Source organism: Perna viridis, chromosome 12, assembly GCF_037379345.1.
Source record: "Perna viridis isolate PV_CMFRI_1.1 ecotype Kerala chromosome 12, ASM3737934v1, whole genome shotgun sequence".
NCBI lineage: Eukaryota > Metazoa > Mollusca > Bivalvia > Mytilida > Mytilidae > Perna > Perna viridis.
The window spans coordinates 19,295,449-19,315,849 of NC_142456.1; the positions used below are offsets into that span (position 1 = coordinate 19,295,449).

At 32.4% G+C, this 20,401-nt stretch overlaps 1 protein-coding gene across 4 annotated transcripts in view; it reads left to right on the forward strand.

Annotated features, from left to right (window-relative positions):
- The first annotated feature begins 3,262 nt into the window (after positions 1 to 3,262).
- Positions 3,263 to 20,401, forward strand: part of LOC148601590 (basement membrane-specific heparan sulfate proteoglycan core protein-like) — a 158,293-nt gene continuing 141,154 nt past the window's right edge. For 2 of the 4 annotated variants that reach the window (XM_088554734.1, XM_088554732.1), the window contains exons 1-2: positions 3,263 to 3,628; positions 19,820 to 19,967. In XM_088554734.1, the coding sequence (XP_088410860.1) occupies positions 3,533 to 3,628; positions 19,820 to 19,967 (244 nt within the window). In that variant the 5' untranslated portion in view covers positions 3,263 to 3,532. The remainder of the gene's footprint in view (positions 3,629 to 19,819; positions 19,968 to 20,401) is intronic. The other 2 variants (XM_088554731.1, XM_088554733.1) reach the window with 1 other exon arrangement.

Below are 20,401 nucleotides of genomic sequence, written 5' to 3' on the forward strand. Positions count from 1 at the left end.
CTAGTCTTTGTCCTCAGATTATGAACTGGACCGTAATCCTTGGCTAGCGGAGATAGTTTGTAGTCATGAAGTAAAGCAGGAAGATGAAGCTCAGTTTTGAAACATATATTGGTAAAGAATTCGAGACCTTATGATATGATACAATAGAATGTTTTTTATATTGGGCTAATAGAAACAGTGGCGGATTCAGAAATTCCGACAAAAGGAGGCGCTGATTGGCCGACAGGGTGGGTCGCTCCAGTGTTTTCCAACTTTTATTCTTTATAACATAACCAATCAAAGTTTTTGACCAAAAGGAAAATGTTTGATTGATTATATACACTGCTGTAACCTACACCTTCCGGTCAACCAGCACCCCAAACAAATCAATGTAACTTTTTAATATGCATTTCTACAAACCAACAAAAATAAGATACAGTCAAGAGCTGATGACAACTAGAGGGGTGGGTTGGTAAAATATGAAATAATATTAAAAACCACAAACCGCCAAAATCCTAGTAACAACGAAAATATGTGTGGTATGATAAAAAGTATGGTGCATGAAATAGGTTATCGTTGTTTTGAGCTTACTTTTTAAGAACAAGATATAAAATTTATTTTAGTTGCAGTATAGAAGAAGAACTGTTTATTCACCAATAAAGGGCCCATAAAGGGCATGATTACAATACTATTTTTTTTTACATACAACAGTTTTGATTGAACATATATAATAACATATACGATAGTTTTACTGAAGGTTCTCGCATTTTTACAAGAAAGCTTAAGACGCAAATAATTATTACGTTATTTATTCGACCTTTCAAGGACATGCAGTAACTAATAGACGCCACCGTATAATTAACTTCGACTAGAAGCTTCGATTCGAACATAAGGTCCTTAATCAAAGACTTAAAAATTAATAAAAGTTGTTTGCTTTCATACACGTGTTCATATAACTCATTTCAGACATTGCATCAATTGAAATTTTTTCAGCAGTCACATAGTTGCTACAAATTTTGGATTTCGTCTTTTAAGGGCTATAGAATTTGTTCAGGATTTGTCGTTCAGCTTTGATCCATTAAATAGTTTGGTAGGCTGCTCTGTCATAAGAATACCCTCGTGATCATTGATGTGTTACTCATAAGAAAAAACTCACTTTTACATGTATATGTTTTGTATATGAAACTGGCCTATGTCAAGCCGTTGTGGAATTTATTCGCCATTCATTGGTATCAATAGATACTTAATAACATGTTAATAAATATTTATCAACATGTGCATAAATGATTTATTGATATCAATAAATGGATGAATTCGTAACATGTTGATAATTATTTATTAACGTGTTCATATATCATTTCAAATACCAATAAAATTAACGTATTATTAACATGTTTATAAATCTTGTTCCAGAAGACTTGCGTGTCGGGCAATATCCAATAGAATAAGCAATTACAAACACTTTTCTGACCATGATTAAACCACCTATAGTGGCACCCTCTTTAAACAGACGAATTATTAACGTGGTGATAAATATGGCATATTTATTGATATCAATAAATGACGATTTATTGATATCAATAATTAGATAAAAAATTCCACAATGGCTTGCCATACTGGGCTCATGTTTGAAAAACACATGAACCAGTCTAATAATAACTTGCTCTACCTATTATTCCATTCAGTCACATTCCAACGAATGGAATAATTCTAATTAGAACGAACAGAAACCTGAATATCTAAGTTTTTCGCGAGCTCATCATTTACAATAAAAATATCATGACTGAAAACAATGGGGGATCCAGTTTAGGACCGGAACCCAATATTTTGGGTTAATTTTATGCAAATTTGAGCAAATGTTAACCTAGAACATCCCTACTACAATGTTCTAAATCCTTCCCTTGGATACGTTCGGAAAATCTCGTGATATATCTTGTTTCCTTCTCCACTAGACGACAACAGCATCGAGAGCAAAAAAAATGTCACTGGACCTTCGGAATTTTTAAACTTGTCGTTTACACCACGCGCGTGAATTACATATATCTTGGTATCACCGCGAGATCAAGTGAAAGCATACAATTTTCGGGAAAGTCGTTACTGGACTTCTTCAACTATCGATGCAAGCGCGGGCCCAAAGAAATGCGTGTCTCCTAAAAATGGAAAAAAACATTTTTTTTTTGCATGAAATCTTCATTTTTTTTTACGAATTGATACCCTTAAAATTGTCTTGCCTTGCTTCGCTCGGCCTTTAATTACATATACGATCGCCTATTCTGGAATTACAAATCTCCCCTCTGTGTCGACAAAGAATTAGTTGCATCATCATATATATGCATGGACAATATGCAGTCGATCAATCGTTGCATTGACTTTAATGCACATGATAATCTTGTGATATCTTGTTCGTCTTTGGGTCTTGTCCTCTATTGGGCACATATCCATGTGCGAAAAATAACCAGTCGATCGCCGGTTCACTCTATCAAAATATGAAATAAGTGTTTTGTTTTTGTTTTGTTGTTGCTTCATTGTTGTTGTTTTCTTATAATAGAAGTGAATCAAATGTTTTTCTATCTATCGGGTCAAAAGTTTACTTAGGTAACATTTTTTTTTTTTCACGAGAGCGCAAGCTAATAATTATTTAATTTGAACTTGAAATACGTCTGAAGAAATTCATTCTTTTATATAGAGCAAAAGACTCTAGTAATAAGACCAACAACGGTTGAACACTTAGGTTAAATATTAAGCGACAATAGAGTGTAAATGAAAATAACAAAAAAATTATCTTCCCAGACGAATAGGTAAACATATTATCTAACTCGACCACAATATCTTGATCATAAAATATTTTATTCGGGTCAGATATTTAAATTTGAAAGCTTAACACCTGGGCTGTCGTGAAACTTGGATTTTATAGTAGTATAATTACCCGAAATCTTTGTCCTTATCTACATATTATATCAGTAATCGGGTTGAAGTATAATTAAAAGATTGTTCCCAGATAGCCGTTATCTCAGGCTACCATTTCGGGTATCACCGTTATGCCTCGTAGAAGGGGAAACCCGGCTGTTCTATCAATTGAACTGTGAAGAAAGCTTCTTTACGTTAAGGAAAGTAAAATATCGGTCTTGAGTGGCCATTAGTGTCACGATTTGAAATATTTGTGTTGTTTCTCAAAGGAAAATTGATGTTATCATCATTAATTTTTTAAAGTGTTTTATTGAAAGTGTTTTGAATGTTCAAAAGTTATTTACGCGAGTGATACACGTGGGTGGTAAAAACAGCCGTCTGCATCGTCTGTTATATTTTTAGTTCATTCAAGTGGAGAAAGTTGTGAGAGGTGCCTAAGGAATTTTGGAGGAGTTTATTTTTCATCAGAAGCCGTTTTTCTTTTCCGTTAGACGGCTGGGAAAAGGACAAGGGCTAGGTGTAGAAATTATGCTTTTGTTGGGAATTAATTGAGTGACTTTTCTTCATTAGTTTCGGAATTTATAAATTTAGTAGTTGCACGTGAATTTTAGAGGGGTATTCTTACCCCCAAGAATAGCTAAGGACTATGTATTCCTTTAGAGAAGTGCTCGAATCAAACTTCAGGACTTTTCTTTTTTGTCTTATTTTACTTAATGGAATAAATATTTGTAGATGTGAATCGGTAAGTAATATTTTTTACTGTTCATGAAATACATTTTATTATTAAAACATAAATTAAAATTAATTCAGACAAAGCGTGTATGCAAGAAATAAATATATAAGGTATTATTAAAAGCACTCCATTGGAATCATTGTAACTATACGGGATTGTACTAATTTCGTAATAAATAGATATAGTCTGTTCCAAGTTACGAACATGCATGCTGAGTTGAAAATTCTGTTGAAATGGTGAATGGCAGATTTGGAATTGTCAGGTACAGCCAAGAGAGTCTGGTCTTTCAATTACCATGAGAGATTATGCAATGCATACATGAAATTGCTGTAATTAATTATCTGTAGCATTTGATCAGGTACCTCCCAGATTTAAATTACTGATAATTATCATTAACTCCCTGTTGTCAAAAGACTGGTTTCCTGGGTTGGTTTTCATAATCTACATGTAGCTTGTCAGTCACTTTCTAAAATATATATTATGGATAAATCTTCTTTAAAGCAACTTTTGAGTAGTAATTCCTATTTGAAATACATGTACATGCATCTTCTTATGAAAGTATTTCCAGAATTTAAAAACAGAAGAATTAATGTACAATTTTGTGTATCTCTATGTTTCTAAATACTTGTACAGTAATAATGTTTACATGTTTTTAGGTATTTATTGTATTGACAATTGTTAATTTAAAGATACATGTTTATATACATGTGTGAATAAGGCACTGAATTAGATTTTGATCTACTTAACAAATCACATGTTCAGTCCACATGCATATGCAGGAATGGAATTACATTTTGTACATGTATACAATTAATGGTACATGCAGATACCTAAAGACTTACATGTACATTTTGTGTCAACATTCATCATTCATAATGATTTTTTTCCATTTATAATAAGTTGTCACATGTACATGTTTGTACATATACATGTACATATAACACTATGGTGAATCCACCTTATATTTTTGACAATCTCATTCTTGAGTATTTAACATATTCAATGTACATATGCATGTATACCTTAAATATAACATTACTGCACTTTTGTTTCAACCTGATCGACATGCTGGACAATATATTAATACAAATAAATGTACATTATGTACATGTACACTGTAGTCCATGTATTTTTGACAATATATTCTTTAGTACCTAACATGCATTATATATTTTATATATTGTACATTTATTTTTACATGTGAACCACTGAAATAAAAATGTCTTATTGTAATGGACTAAGTTTTGGTTTTGACAGCCCCATATTAGTTTTAAGTAATAAAAAAACATGAATTTTATTCTTTGATCAAAACATAAAGCGACCTTCTGTTCAAATTACATGTTCTATAATTTATGTGAAAATTTAAAAAGATGATCATTAAAGATAAATGTCATTTTTAACCCCCAAACATACAAACCAAACACTTGTCTTAAGGTCACTGATCACCCAGCCGTAATGTCACTGTTCACTCAGCCGTAATAAGCCATGGTGAAAGTAAAGATATGAATCAAACACATTCTTTGCACCATGGATTATAATGAATAATGGTTCTTCTAAAGACAGGTTAGCAACCTGTAAAATTAAATAGTTATCCATCAATGTTCATGCCCCTTTGTATCATCATAGAAAGGTTGATTCAGCAATTTGTTTGATAAGATGAGTGATTTTTAAATTTGTTTCTACATGGATACATTGTTCCTACAAAATTACATGTATCAAAGCTACAAGAAGTACATGTACATGCACAGTGTAAATAGATGTTATTAAAGCCAACTTTTATTTCTGATTACTTTTGTTAGTGGCTACATGTTTCCTGCAATTGAAATATACAGTACAGTAACAGTACATGTACAATGTACATTGTACATGTAGGATTAGGATTGTATTAATGGTGATAAATGTGAAAAAGCAGTAACACTATAGGTATAGCATATTTTTAAAGTATGTAGGGAGGCTAATTTAAAGTAATGTTACTCTGCTGGAGATAAATTCATATTACATGTACTTTTTTTAAATAAAAAAAGGTGTATTTCAATGCTTATAAATACATGTACATGGACATTTGTGTACATAAAATTGCCAAATGTACATGTAGGCTGACATCTGCCCAGACATAAGTATGTGTACATTACATATACCTGCCTTGCTACTCTTTGAATGTTTAAGTGTGGTGAAAGAGGAAAAATACATGAACAATGTACATCTGTATGTGTACAATTTTACAATGTACATGTACATAGGGGTGACATTTGTCATGTTGTTAAAATAACTTTACATGTATTTTTGAAGTACAGGTTTGGAGAACTGCTTTGTTTCATACTAAACAATTGTATTAGAAGATGAAAGGTGCACTGTATTATAATACATTTCATGATCTTAACTCATGTTTCTCTTTGACGTAAACTCCACATTTTTGTCTTGCGGTTCTCATTGTAAGTGCATGTACAAGTTGAATTGATGTGTTGGAAATAACTCATTAGTGGATACTTATGACTAAGTATACTGTAATTTGATTGTTGTGTATACTATAAGAAGCTGGGGAAGTTGGCATTTACACAGAGGAAATTTTTTGCTTCTTGTACAATATTTATGTTTCTTTATTTAGCTTGCTGTTTAAAAGTGTGGGAATTGATCTTAAGGCTTTGACATTTGTCTGTGCTAATGGACTCCAAACCAAATGTTACTTGGCCAAGGCAAGACCAAAATAATTTGATAAACTCAAAAATTTACATCTCACGTCCTTCAGTCCACAAACATCAAGGTCGATTAATCTAGCATTTTTCGTTCTAGACTTGCAGTATCATCACATATAATTATTATGTTGTATGATTTTACGCTGTATTTTAAGCACAAAAGACGCAATCTGCAGGCAGATCATCCAAATTGTCTTACTCCTTCTGAAGTCAAATGTATTATTGTGTCCTGTAGTTTTGTACATGTACATGTACATTGTACATTTGTATTATGATAATCTGAGTGAATATGTACAGAACTCAGGAAATCCTTCTGTTATGGTCATTTTCACCTTTAAATTCGGCCCCCTTTATTGTGCAGAAATTTAGGTAATTTTGTGCATAAATGGTAGCCATTAATAAATTTCAGGATCTGCAGCTATGTTATTTGTTTACATTTGGTGATGGATTCGTTCAGTACATGGATTATATTTTTGTGTTACAGTGCTAGTCTTCAGCCACTAGCCTAAAGCCCGGGACTAGTAAAATAAAAACGATTTGGGCTAGTGAAATGATATGTACTTTTTTTGTTTCGGACTAGTTGAACCCTATACAGTCCTCTATTATTTGAGTTAGTTGTTAAGAATTTTGAAGAAAAGGACTGCTAATATAATGTGACTGTTAAGCCTCAGTTCGCCAGTTTGTCTTATCAAGAGAATGTAATTTAAGGTTATCACATTTCACAATAAAATTGAACTACAGTGGGTTGACTTTTAACACTGTAAGTTGAAGGCATTGCCTCCACAAAATGTGAAAGTCAAAAAGACAAGTATTTTAAATCTTTAATCCTGACTTATAACTTAAGCCATTAATTACTGCTTACTTAACAGTTATAGAAGTGATTATGAAACGAATGTCTGGCGTCTCATAGTGAAATACACTTAAAAATATCTTTGAGGTTATGTTGATCTATTAAAGGTTTAAGTCTTTACAATGTTTATTTAATAAAGACTTTCTTGTTTATTTAATTACTACAAGGGTTTAAACTTACATTCTAATTTTCTGCTTAATTTCATTATTATTTGATAAGAAAACCAATTTGTAGATCCAGTTTTGATTAAATAATTTGCCCCAAGCAGTTTTTGTCAACCTTATTGTCAAGTTAAATGTGTCCCTATAGTCATAAAATGTACTTACATTATACATGTACCTTTACAGATTAAAGAAACATTTACTTCAGTGTTTATAAGATTCATTAGTACAAGTAAATTGGAAGCCTAAGGATCATAGTAATTCCTGCTTTGATAATTTTAATGGTTTTTAATGTTCTTTTGAATCTTAAAGTGTTTCAAGGTCTTTTCAAGTCTTTACACTTGTACATCACGTCTTTTTCGTTGTGTAACAGTATTATTGTACTGAAGTACAAGTCCATATAAAATTTAGACAATGCTTATGGTAGAGGTGATTGGTGGTTTATTGAAAAACCCAGACTACGAAACAAATGAAGCTTTTTTTGGAAAACATATACATGTACTATATCTTCATTTAACAGTAGTCCTTTCTGTATTCAGGTCTGTTTTTTTTAGTAAACCTTACATTTATCTCCCACTAAAATAAACTAAATCAAATCAAATCAAGAATGATAACTCTTGCAAAGTGCCAATTTCTTACACAGTCTATACATTTTTTTTTTATCTCTATAAAGGTCTTAATATTCCCGTAGACTTTTATAGTAAAGTGCATATTTTTATTTATTTTTTAAATATGTAATTTATTCAATAAAACTTTCTTTTGTGTACCATTTCTAAGGACATGTGAAAAATTTATTTCCTGCAAAAAGATGAGGTGAGTTCATGAAGATCGGACAAAACGGTTGTCTTGAACTACATGTATAAGTAGCCATTTCCTCTACTTCCATTTTCGATTTGCACTCATCAGATCAACATTTTTATGTTATTAAGTCAAATTTTCCTAACAGAATGTTTGTTATCTTATAGTGTTATTTTTACTCATTCAGTTTATATCTTTTGATACAACATTGTAAGGAGACAAGAAGAAAACACACTATATTTTTATACCCTCCATGTTTTGATGTATGCCTGATCAGGGATATGTAACACATAATAACATGTTAAGACTGAATAAGAAATAAAAGTGAATTGGTCGGTTAATCAACTTCTGTCTGATTTTTATAAAGACTGCTAATTAAGTACTTGGCCATGTTTACCTCCTCCCTTTTTATTCACATTGGTAAAGTACTTTTAAGTGTATGGAAATTAATGAACAGCTGAAAATTGCCCAGTCCACATTTTGATATGACCACAAAAAATTGCGGTCTTATAATTGTATCATGCTGTTGTTGAACAAGCATCATCATGGTGTCCGTTCAATACCTTGAATAAATTTTTTAATTGATCCACATTTGGGTCTTGAGTAATAGCTCAAAATTCATGTGAAAAAAAATATTTTCTGTTTTAGGTATTAGATTAAAAGTTTAAAATTTTTGAAACTCGTTATGTGTGGAAACCTTTGCTTAGTCAAAAGAATTCAGTGTCCATCACACAGACACATGTTCATGTATGGTTTTGACCATTCCCCTTATTGGTTTTGACAGCCCCCTTATTGGTTTTGACTGTCCCTTATTAGTTTTGACCTTCCCCCTTGTTGGTTTTGACTGCCTCCTTATTGATTTTGACCATCCCCTTATATGTTTTGACTGCCCCCTTATTGATTTTGACTGCCCCCTTATTAATTTTGACTGTCCCTTATTAGTTTTGACCTTCCCCCTTGTTGGTTTTGACTGCCTCCTTATTGGTCTTGACTGTCCACCTTATTGGTTTTTACCATCCCCTATACATATTGACTACCCCCTTATCGGTTTTGACCGTCTCCCTTATTGGTTTGGACTGTCTCCCTGATTGGTTTGGACTGTCCCCTTATTGGTTTTGACAGTCTCCCTTGCTGGTTTGGACTATCTCCCTGATTGGTTTGGACCATCTCCCTTATTGGTTTTGACCATCTCCCTTATTTGACTCTTGAGGTACAAATGTAGTTGAGGACCATTATTTCTATCTGATTAAAATACCTGATTAATACCCAAGTTAATTTTTATCAGATGGTGGTGTTAGGTATTCCTTTGTGATATTTTCAATGAATGGACCCAGAAACTGGCAAAAAAATGCAATTTTTGATGAAATTACGAATAGGACGGAAATGGTGGTTATTGAGAAATAAATGGGGAGTCCATCATACATGGTCCAACAGTTTAGGGTATGACCTATTGGTTTGTTGCATCAGGCTGTACTTCTTGGAGCATTTTATTATTTTTTAGTTTGGAAATTAACATGGTTGCAGTTGCCATTGACAATACATGTCTTTATGTAACATTTGTTTGGTTATTTTGTAGAATTTAAGAATTTACTCCATTAACTACCAAGAAATTTATGTCTGAAAGAAAGAGGAGTTAGTGATTTTACTATTTACTTCATGTATAAAGTAAATGTATTAATACAGTGTTTATACAATGTGCATGTACTAGTAAATTTTTTACATGTTACGTGGATATCTCCAACTGAATTACGAGCTTGTTATAAAAACGGATAATGATTCTTTCATGTCTGTGATAAAAATGTTTTATAAAAAGTAGAGTCTGAAATCTAGGATGTTTCTTTGTTGAGTAGTAGCATTTTATTATTTTATCTCATTTAAGAATAAATACAAAAGTGTAGGTATCAAATTCTTTGTTACATAATGGTTAGTAAACTGATCTGTTTTATTACCATCTAAAATTCACTGACTAAAGGCTTTGCAATTTTTTTTCCAGCAAGAGTAAATAATAGAAAACATAAGAAAGTCATACATGTTTACTTTTTTTTTTCAGCTTTTCCAAGAGAGATATTTAGCGTTACGACCCTTTTCGTTACGATCCTTTTCGCAGAAAAAAAGATAATTTTTCCATAAATCCAAGTACAAAGATAAGAGAAAGATATAAGATTATTATAATTTTGTTGTAAGGGTTTCTAATCAAAATTTGAGTAACTAACGCAATAAAAGGTTTAATTATTTGTTGATTATTTCTCAATGATTATTTTGTTACTTAAACATTGTATTTAAATCAATTTAATAAGCCATTTAGGAAGTAGTTTTTGCAATATTTCTGCTAAGAGGGAGATTTTAGGAGAGAAATTTGTGGAAAAGGGAGATTTATGTCTCCCACATGGGAGACTTTCTCAAAGGGGAAGATTGAACCATAAAGAGGGAAGTTACACTGGCAGGGACCATTGGACAGTGGACCCTCTTCTGTTACCTGCATCCCATTTAAGAAACAAAGCTCTTTCCTTTTTATACCCTAGCGAATGAAGTTTTGGGGAGTACATGCATATAGGTTTCACTTTGTCTGTCCAATATACTTCCTAAGCAGCTTGCAGCATTGTTATAAAATTTTGTGGGCTGTAATATAACCACATTGAGATGTGCATACTGTCAAGAATTTATGTTTGAAAGTAAATTATAGAAATGATGACCATTGAAATTGAGAAATTTTTCAGCAAAACTTGGTTTGATGCGTTGTCCACAACTTAATTAAGTGATAGCTATATATGTTACCCCCTTCTAGGCATGTACAGCTGATGGATGGAAGTTATTTTTTTCTTTCATTTGGCATTAATAAAAAAGATGTTTAAAGTTTTGGCATTTTTATTAAGTACATGTACATTATATTTTTAAAGTAATGAAATATAATTATGTACTTGTACATATCTAAACACATTTGGGAAAGTTGTTCTAGGCTGTTAATACCCTAACTGTTTAAGCAGGAAATTAATTTTCAGTTCACATTGCCTGGGTATGGTTTACATATCGGGGTAGAAATTTTGCATAGTAAGCTAATCTGTTCAAAATTTAAAGTTATCATCAAACTATAGATAGTGACACAGTGACAGCATGAATCATACCTGTGTTTGATCTTAAGGTTCTCACCTGGGGCCACAGGTAAACTGATTAATCAGATAAAAGGTGAATATGTTCACCTTCAGTATCAAGTGTTAGGTGATAATCAAGGTATTAGATTTCTTCATTAATCTTCCAGGTACAAATAGCCAATACACAAAGAAATGTTTTTCAGTGATATGTGAAACATGCAATTGTTTATTGTTTGCGGAAAAGACATTTTTATTTACAATTGTATTAAATGTATTTAAATTCAAGTTTAACAAAAAATTGGCATCTGTTATATAATTTACCTATTTTAAAGTGACTTTCAGTTGAAGATTCTCAAAATTTGTATTTGGTAAAATGATTTTTTGAGCTAATGTCGACCTTACATAGTTACAATGTACAATAACAGTGACAAAGTACTTAAGTGTCAGTCCCTGTAAGAATCGGGCAGAATGTGAAACATGATATGGAAAAAACCACCATTTTGACTCTTTATAACTTCAGAATCAAGGAAATCAGACGATTTTCCATATCATGCTGGACCATTGCGTAATACAATTTCATTGAAATGCACTGAAAATGAACATTTTGAGTGCAGATAACTCTGTCAAAGACCTCATTTTTCTAAGATTCTATTGAAAATTTCTGAGCAAAGCCAGTGATGCAGAGGCTAAACAATGGTCTTTTCAAATAGAGAAAGTATCCTTGAGTGATATTGTACTTGTCAGATTGGTAGGGTTTTGACATGCATGTTTCTGATTTTTCCCATTTTGCCTGATTCTTACAAAAACTTATGCTTCAGTAGCTGTCTTTATAAAAATCAGACAGAAGGTGATTCATGCATATCAAAAACCCACAGATTTCACTTTAATTTCTTATTCAGAATCAGCTACAGATCACATAAACTGTCTTAGTTTTTTATTTGGGGCTTGCGCTTTTGACATGAAATTTTTGTACTAGATTGTATGTGAAATTAGCATTTGCAAGAGTTATCGTTCTTGATTTTAGTGGGAGATAAATGTATGATTTTCTCCAAAGTATAGTTCTGAATATGGAAAGGACAACTGTTACATAAAAATATAGCATATGTAGATCGAAAAAGCATTGTTTGTTCGGTGGGTTTTTCTTCACCATGAATCACTTTAATATTGGCAATGTCTGAATTTTATATGGACTGGTACTTAATATGAAGTTTAAATGTAAATACATGTAGCATGTTTGATTTATCTACTGTATAGGTTATAACAATGTCTTGCTGGGGCTGACATGCATGTTGTCTAACAAGCAGTCTTACTGCTGACTGTTGTTTTATGCATTAAGGATGTTCGCTGCTCTATTTAAGAACAACAGGAATTTTGAAGGGTTGTGAAATCTTTTAGGATCTTTCATGCTAGTACAATACATTGTACAAGAAGTGATAATAGATGAGTCAGTGTGCTTGTTTTTAATGTATATATAAGCTTTTGAAATTTTGGAGGGAAAATGATTTCTCTAGATTTTCTATAGTTTTTGTCTTAGTAGGTTTTATCTATTAAAAACACTGAAGAAATAACAAGCATTTCATGAAAACAAAAATGGCTAAATACAACAAGCAAACATCCGTAATTTGTGGGTACTAAAGTTTGTGTAAAATGAAATTATGATGGTATCTTTGAAGTAAATGCAAAAAAAAATGGGAGGGTCATTATGGCAATTGAACGTAAATCAAAATTTGCATTTTATAGGTCTTACTTACATGTAATTAAGATAGGGTAATGGACTGTATAACACTGCAGGTACAATGTGCAATGTCAAAGAAAAAAATCTGAACTTTTGTACATTTCTTTTGAAAAGCAAGCAGATGGGGTTGAAAATTAAGTGTTTGGTCCAGGGAGTGGCCTGGGTTTGGAAACCCCACCTCCATGTTGAAAAATACTGTCAATTTGTGCAAATGGTAGCCTTATAGTAACCCACAGTCCTCTCTCCTTGTTTTAATTTTTGGATTGGACCTCATGTTTTGTTTGTAAATGATATTATCGTACTTACTGAACCTTTTCTGGGGTTTGACAGCCTTGAATGCACAACTTTCCTTTCATAAACAATAAATTTTACTTTAACACAGTCATGGCAGTGTTCAAATTATAACCACATATGACATGTTTTAATGTTTACATGCAATTACACTGTGGTTAAATGGAAGTAGTTTTACCATATTATGAATATTTCCATTTACAGTGTATAAGAATTTATCACCCATTTAAGAATTAAGTTAAAAAAAAATAAGGAATTTTAAAAACCTGAATCAAGAAGGGCAAAGTGACATCAGGTGTTAACAATTATACACATTGAGTGTACTTAAGGCCAAAAATAAAATGTCTGTTTCCTGTTACCCTACCTGGCCCAGTTTTCTGTGCCCACCCTGAACATTTAATGACCATTTTGGCTCAAGAAGTCTGTTTACGTCTAGATGATGTATTTCTCCATTTTGAATTTAAAATAATTTCCCTACCTACCTACCCTATTTTTTTTGCTAGTAGCAGGAAACAAAGACTATTATTTTTTTTGCCTAAGACCAGCGATTCATTTTAGAACACAATGTGGAATTGAAATAAAACTACCCTAAATGATGTGATTTAAAGTTTGACCATTGTTCTAAATTCATTTTATTAGGTTTAGCGTTATAAAGATATTAAGGCCAGTTAACAGACAATGCAAGTATCACTTTCTTGATGGCTTTGGTGCCAGTCTGTTTGTTTTTTTCAAATGGCCCTTGTAGTTTGATGAGAGAACAGACAAATATGGGACCTTCAAATATAATGGCTGGTCACATTTGTACATATAAAAAAATGTCATTGATATGCAGAATGGCCTTTTCTATTTGCTATACTTTGAACAATACATGTACAAAAAGTACTTGTACATGTAGGTTTCATTTCTATCAAGGGAGATTTTCTGTACATTGCAGGACATGTACATGCATGTCGTGTTCAAGAAGCCCATTTCAATTAGTTACTGTCAATATGTCAATCACAGTCTTCACGGTTAAGCAGTTTTCCGAGGTTCAAGGCTTGTCAAAATCGAGGTGGGCCTGTAAAAATAACTACTGAAGGCCAACAGTCACTATATAAAAGTTTCTGAAAAAAGTAATTCGGGCCAGTGAACTGGAAATATTAGTTCTGAAAACTGCAATCACTACCACATGAAAGTACACCTAAATTGCTAATAGAGAACAATGCAATGCACTCTGGTAGACTTGGCTACTGCTGCAGAAAAAACTGACACAAAAAAAGTTGTGTAAACTCATAAATGTACGAGTAATGAAAGCTTCCAGACAAATTAATGGGATGATCTATGAAATTTAAAGGGTTCTTAAAAGTGAAACCATTCATAAAATTCAAATTGATGTGTGTTTACGTCATGGGAATACACAAGAATGCATCTCTCTTCCAAATAGACTTAAGGCTTAACTTCATCATGCATGACATTTTTGCTCACATGTACAGGATGTATATGTACTAAAACATGCCTATGGATGGCAGAAATTTGTTAAAAAATTGGTTGCCTTGAACTAATACATTGTACATGTATTTTTGCCAGTATTTATCCAACAGCCATTGGGTTTTTGGGACTACCTTCCATTATGCCTTCAAAAGTTTGATTGATTGAAAATCACTTGAGTGGGCCTCCTTTTAGGCCAGTTAGACCCCTCCCCCCTTTTTCAGAATCTCTGGATATGTCAATAACCAGTTTCAATTATTTTCAGGTACACATACACCTAGAATATTTACTATTTGCTTGACTATGAAGATTTATATTACATGTATTTGATGAGCTGTTGATCTTCACTTTATGGTTGTTGGAGTATTCCTTATCTGCTGTAAAAAAGTTAAAAGGTCTATTTAGATATTTAAAAACCAAGTCAACCACAGTCTTTGCCATATAAATTTCTGAAAAGAAGCCCAAGCTAAAATGTATAGTAACCATCGACATGTTAGCAAATTCTGCAAGTCTACCAGCATTTTTACCGGCAATGGCCTTCAGGCTGGTGGTCAATTTTGAAGACTGCTGTATAATCTATTATTGACTAACGTTCGAATATTGTCCTAAATATGATCAAAAGTGCCAATACAATACAAAATACATAAGTTCTCCATTACGGGATATAGCCGTCCAATATGGATTCAGCCATCCAATGCGGGATTTAGCCATCCAATACCGCTTTTGCCCATTTAATAGTTCATATTTGACTAGTTAAAACTGTATTAGACTAGTCAATAAAGGTAAAATTGCACAAGGTTTTCAATATTGGCTGAGTTATTGGTCCTCTGCTACGCCTCAGTCCAATGTGTTGAGCCTCAGACCAATAACTAGGCCAATATGGAAAACGTAATGCAATAATACTATAGTACATGTACATGTAGTCTTAAAAACCAACTAATCTATCATTAAGTACATGCATTTTTAATCATTTAGCAACCAAGTAAACCTGCTGAAACCAAGACAATAAACATGTAGTATAAACGTTTAATTGAACAAATTAAACCTGCATACATGTAAACTAAGAACATGTAGTTTTAATATTTTATTGATGCAATTAAACCAGAATAATCTGTGTATATGTACATGTAGTTTTTATAAATTAATTGATAAGATAAAACCTGCATTTGCTAAGTACATGTAGTTTTCAATAATTCAGTAAATTTAGTTAATGTAACCCAGCAAGGATAAAGTACATGCTCGTATATCATAAGTATGAATTTCTTGAAGTTCTTAAGTAGCACACTAGCAAAGAATCATGCAAAATGTGATTCATGGGTAAAAAGCCTACATGTTTTTATTTTTGAAATTTTGTTTGAATTGCCATAGTAAACAGAAATTAACTTTCAGTTTTTCATATAACCTGTGTTCTTAGGAGATAAAAATTATATAGAATGCACTGTAGATTCAAAATTAAGGGAGGTAACTCTGTAAATGACACCCAAATACAACAGAATCCATTGTATTTTCAATGTCGATTATCTCCTAAGAGCAGGCAGATTTGAATGAATAATTACACATTTCATATTATAGACCCATAAAATAACTTAATTACAAAAATAAAAATATGTAGCCTTTTTTAGGGTGTATCACATTTTTCAGATTTGCATGATTCTTACAAAGACAGTTACTTAACAGTTTTTCTACAGAAACTCCCATATATCTCTATATCGGTCTGATCTTGATCTGAAATAGGAGGGCACATCTTCAAGATTCTGTGAAAGTTTCATTAAATTCCATTCGGTGATGTACATGAAGGAGAATTAACTGATCAGTGGTACTGTACCACTCTAGAAATACTGGTGGAAGAAATACAGCATGACAGATGCCCATATCAGTATATACCCAGACTTTGCAACTGGGGATTATATATATAAAATAAAGCATGTAACTGTGGAAAGATTTAAGCATTATATATATAGGGTGGTAAAACAGATATCGGGTGAATCCTCCCTGTAGTGTAGTGTAGACGTTATCTGTCCTCGCTGTGGGTACAAATTTGATCCTAGTTTAGGCTATTGAATCCAAATATTTCACTTCACCTATAAACATTGACAGTTCAGTAGCCTAAAATTATTTACAAAGGAAGCAGTTTAAATTTCATTGAGGATTTTAATTTTATCTCTGTCACATTGGCATGACAGTATGAGGTCACTGATCTCCTGAATTACTTGGGGTATTATACCATCAGTAAAAAACTTCAGTGGTAATCTTAGTCTTTTATTATCTCAGTTATGTCATCTGTGGACTAGGCTGATAACTGTAGATGTATAATACATACATTCATACATGTTGTTCATGTAATTTTATTTGTCTTAGGCACGAACCATTTTCTTCCTTGAGGATGGCGGGGGGGGGGCTAAGATTTTACATTAATTTAGAATTTTTTTTCCTTGTGGGCAAATTGGTAATTTTTTTTTTGGTTGCTGCTGAGGTTCAAATTTATATTTGAAATTCCACACAGTTATTAGTAAGGGAGAAAATATTGATACATTATTTTTTCTGTAAATATTATTTTTATCATACTAATGATTTTTATTAAAAATATATATCGTCTCACTAATTAAATGATTGGTGCATCATTCATGAATTGAAGCCTCGTATAATGTTCACAATGAACTCAGCGGCATGTCTTTCTCATAAAACTGCAAGTATACTATGTTGATAGCATAACAACCTAGGGTTAGACATTACAATCTTAAACACATTTCGTAGGTAAATGTACTTACCTGATTAGAACCAATTGGTTAAAACAATGTTTATAAATTGTTGTTATAAAGTAAATGTGGTAATGTATCAATATTTTGTCATAGTATGATTTGGAATCTTGCTTCTTTTGGAAGTTAATTTTCGTAGTAAAGCTATGAATTGGTGTGGCCTTATTTTTTTAATATAGCGGCAAGCCAAGTTTGGTCTTTTTAAAAGTAAGCTATTATGAATTCAAATACCTGTCCTGGCATTGCAAATACTGGTAGTAAAGCTATGAATTGGTGTGGCCTCGTTTTTCAAATATAGCTAAGATTGGTTTTCAACTGTAATGGCATAGCTTGTTATTAAATATTATTTGGCATGGCCTGATTTCTTTTTAATATAATGACTGTAATCCCATTCAAAGTCAAGACAAGGTCATACAAAATTAAGACCAAGCAAGCCAAGCAAAGTTGAGCTAGAACAGGCCAATGAAGCCAGCCTAGCTTTTACAATGAAAGAGTACATCTGTGATCTTCTGTTCTAATATGATAAGTAGGGATTGTACAATTCAAGAGAAAATTATAGGCTGGTTTTCAACATGTTAGAGCCAATTTCATACCTGTTAGCTTTTGGAACATTTCATGTGGGAGATTCTCCTATTAACACCACCTCAATGTAGGAGATTTTTTTATGTAAAAAAACATTAAGTTATTTAAATGTAGTATTTTTCACAGAATTCATAGTAATTTTAACCGATCTTGCATTTTTTATCTAGGAGATTCTGAATTATTCATTGATTTTGTGGGTCTCCCCTCTAATGTGGGAGGATTAACTCCTTTTGAAAATTGTAAATTTTTCCATGTTTGCCTGTACTTCCAGGGTTCTCTCAAAATATTTTATGTCTGCATTTATTTTTTTTTGTGTCTATTATGAAACAAACATTGTCCTGGTTGTCACCCACATATTTAACTTATTTTTATTGCATTAGCTTCATGTATGTTATATGTCCATTCATCTAGTTTAATGGAGGCTACATTGTTTGTGCCAACAAATACTTGTCTGGGAAACAACAGCTTGAATGAATTAATGACGATATAATTTATTTCTGTGTGAAGAATTTTAGATGCTATAGTGATCACCTTTAACCTTTCACCTTTAACACTGAATATTTTGATTTTTTGTCCTATAGTTTAGTATTAAAATTCCCCTTGCTTTAAGAAACTGTAGCAGGTTCCATATAGCAGGTATTTTTTTGAGAATGTTAAATTTGCCTTTTACTCTATAAGGAAAGGATTTTATTTTAAGCAGTCACAAATTTTCTTGCCCTGAAATTTTGTGAGGTGTATTCTCTTATATAGCAAAATTTTAGTGAGCTTTTATATTTGTGATTCCATTCAACTTGTGCATAAAGTGAAAATTGCCAGCTGTATATAGTATATGGCAATGCTACTGTCTGGCTATCTGCTCCTTCATTTTGTAACTTCTTGTGGGTATTCTTCATTATACAATGACCAAACATATTGTATTCATATTCTGCATTGAAAACTTGAAACACATACATGTACATGAAAGGTCATAATGGGATTTTCTTTCTTTTCATGGATCATGCTCTTACTCTGTCTTAAACTAATTTATAGAAATAACCTGGTAGCATTTGAGGCTCAATTCAAGTTTTAATTTTTTTGATGTGCCCCTACCCCCATCCGCAAAAGTTGGCCCAATAAATATTTTATTGTTCTGATTATTTCATTTGTCAGGTAGACACTTACCAGATATATGATGGGTGCTTCTGGTAGAGCAGTCTTTCCTAGTCTTTTTGTCGGTGGAGTTCATGTTAATTGTTCTTAAGGTTTTTTGTATGATGTCTTGGTTTCCTTCATTAGTTTTTTTATATGTAAGAGTAATTAAGGGAATCAAGGTTATAGTGGTAATCAAAAGAATGTAATCCAGGGACAAAGACCAGACATGGAAGAATAATCAAGGGAACCAAAGTTATAGCAGTAATCAAAAGAATGTAATCCAGGGACAAACACCAGACATGGAAAACAGACATACACAACAAAGAACATGAAGTAACTAAAATCATACATACAAAAGCAAATAAGCAACTCGGACTCTACTAAAAACTGGGAGCATGGACCAGGTGCATCGGTAGGGTAAGCGTCTTCTGTTTTTCTAGAAACACCCGCTGAAATGTATTTATTTTGTTCGATAAACTTTGTATGTAGACCATCCCGGTTTCCCGTTTTCATTTTCAGGCCATGTACTAGAATTTTGATGTATCTGGATTGTCCTATTATTGATGCTTTGTTATTTTTTGACAATATTTTGAAATTCTCTGACTCAAAGTCAAGCCATTATCTTAACCATCTTTCTTTTTTTATAGGAAAAAGACTTTAATTTTATAGATGAAGAAATATCATTACATAATATAGAAAAACGTTCCGTAACAGATGATGAAGATTTTTTGAATGATGAAACTGGGTCAACACCAGAAGGAAGTGGGGAGGTTGATGAGACAACATCTTATAGAAGTAAGTGTATACTTCATATTGTGGATGAAAAGGTTTCCAATGATAGTACAGATATAATCTGCTGGTCAAGTGTTCATGAAAATATTAGGTTGCTAATCAGCTGATACTATGTCACATGACCCTAAATTTATGATGCATGTCCTACCAACACATTTAAGGGCATGTACTGATCAGTTAATTGTCTGTGTATCTTTCTGTTATCTTTCAAATAAAATGTTCCTTCTGTGTACTAAACAAGGCAACTGAACCTTTCCAAACTGGAACACAGTGTTTTCAAAAACATAATCCAGGTCAAATTCAAGTATTGCTAATATTGCTTTGTTCTGTTTATGAGTTATTTTGAAAAAAAGTCGGCTGTCTGTATTCTCTAAATCATGACGGGTTCTTCAATAGAACTGAGAAAAATTGAATTTATTTTAGCACCTTCTAGATGA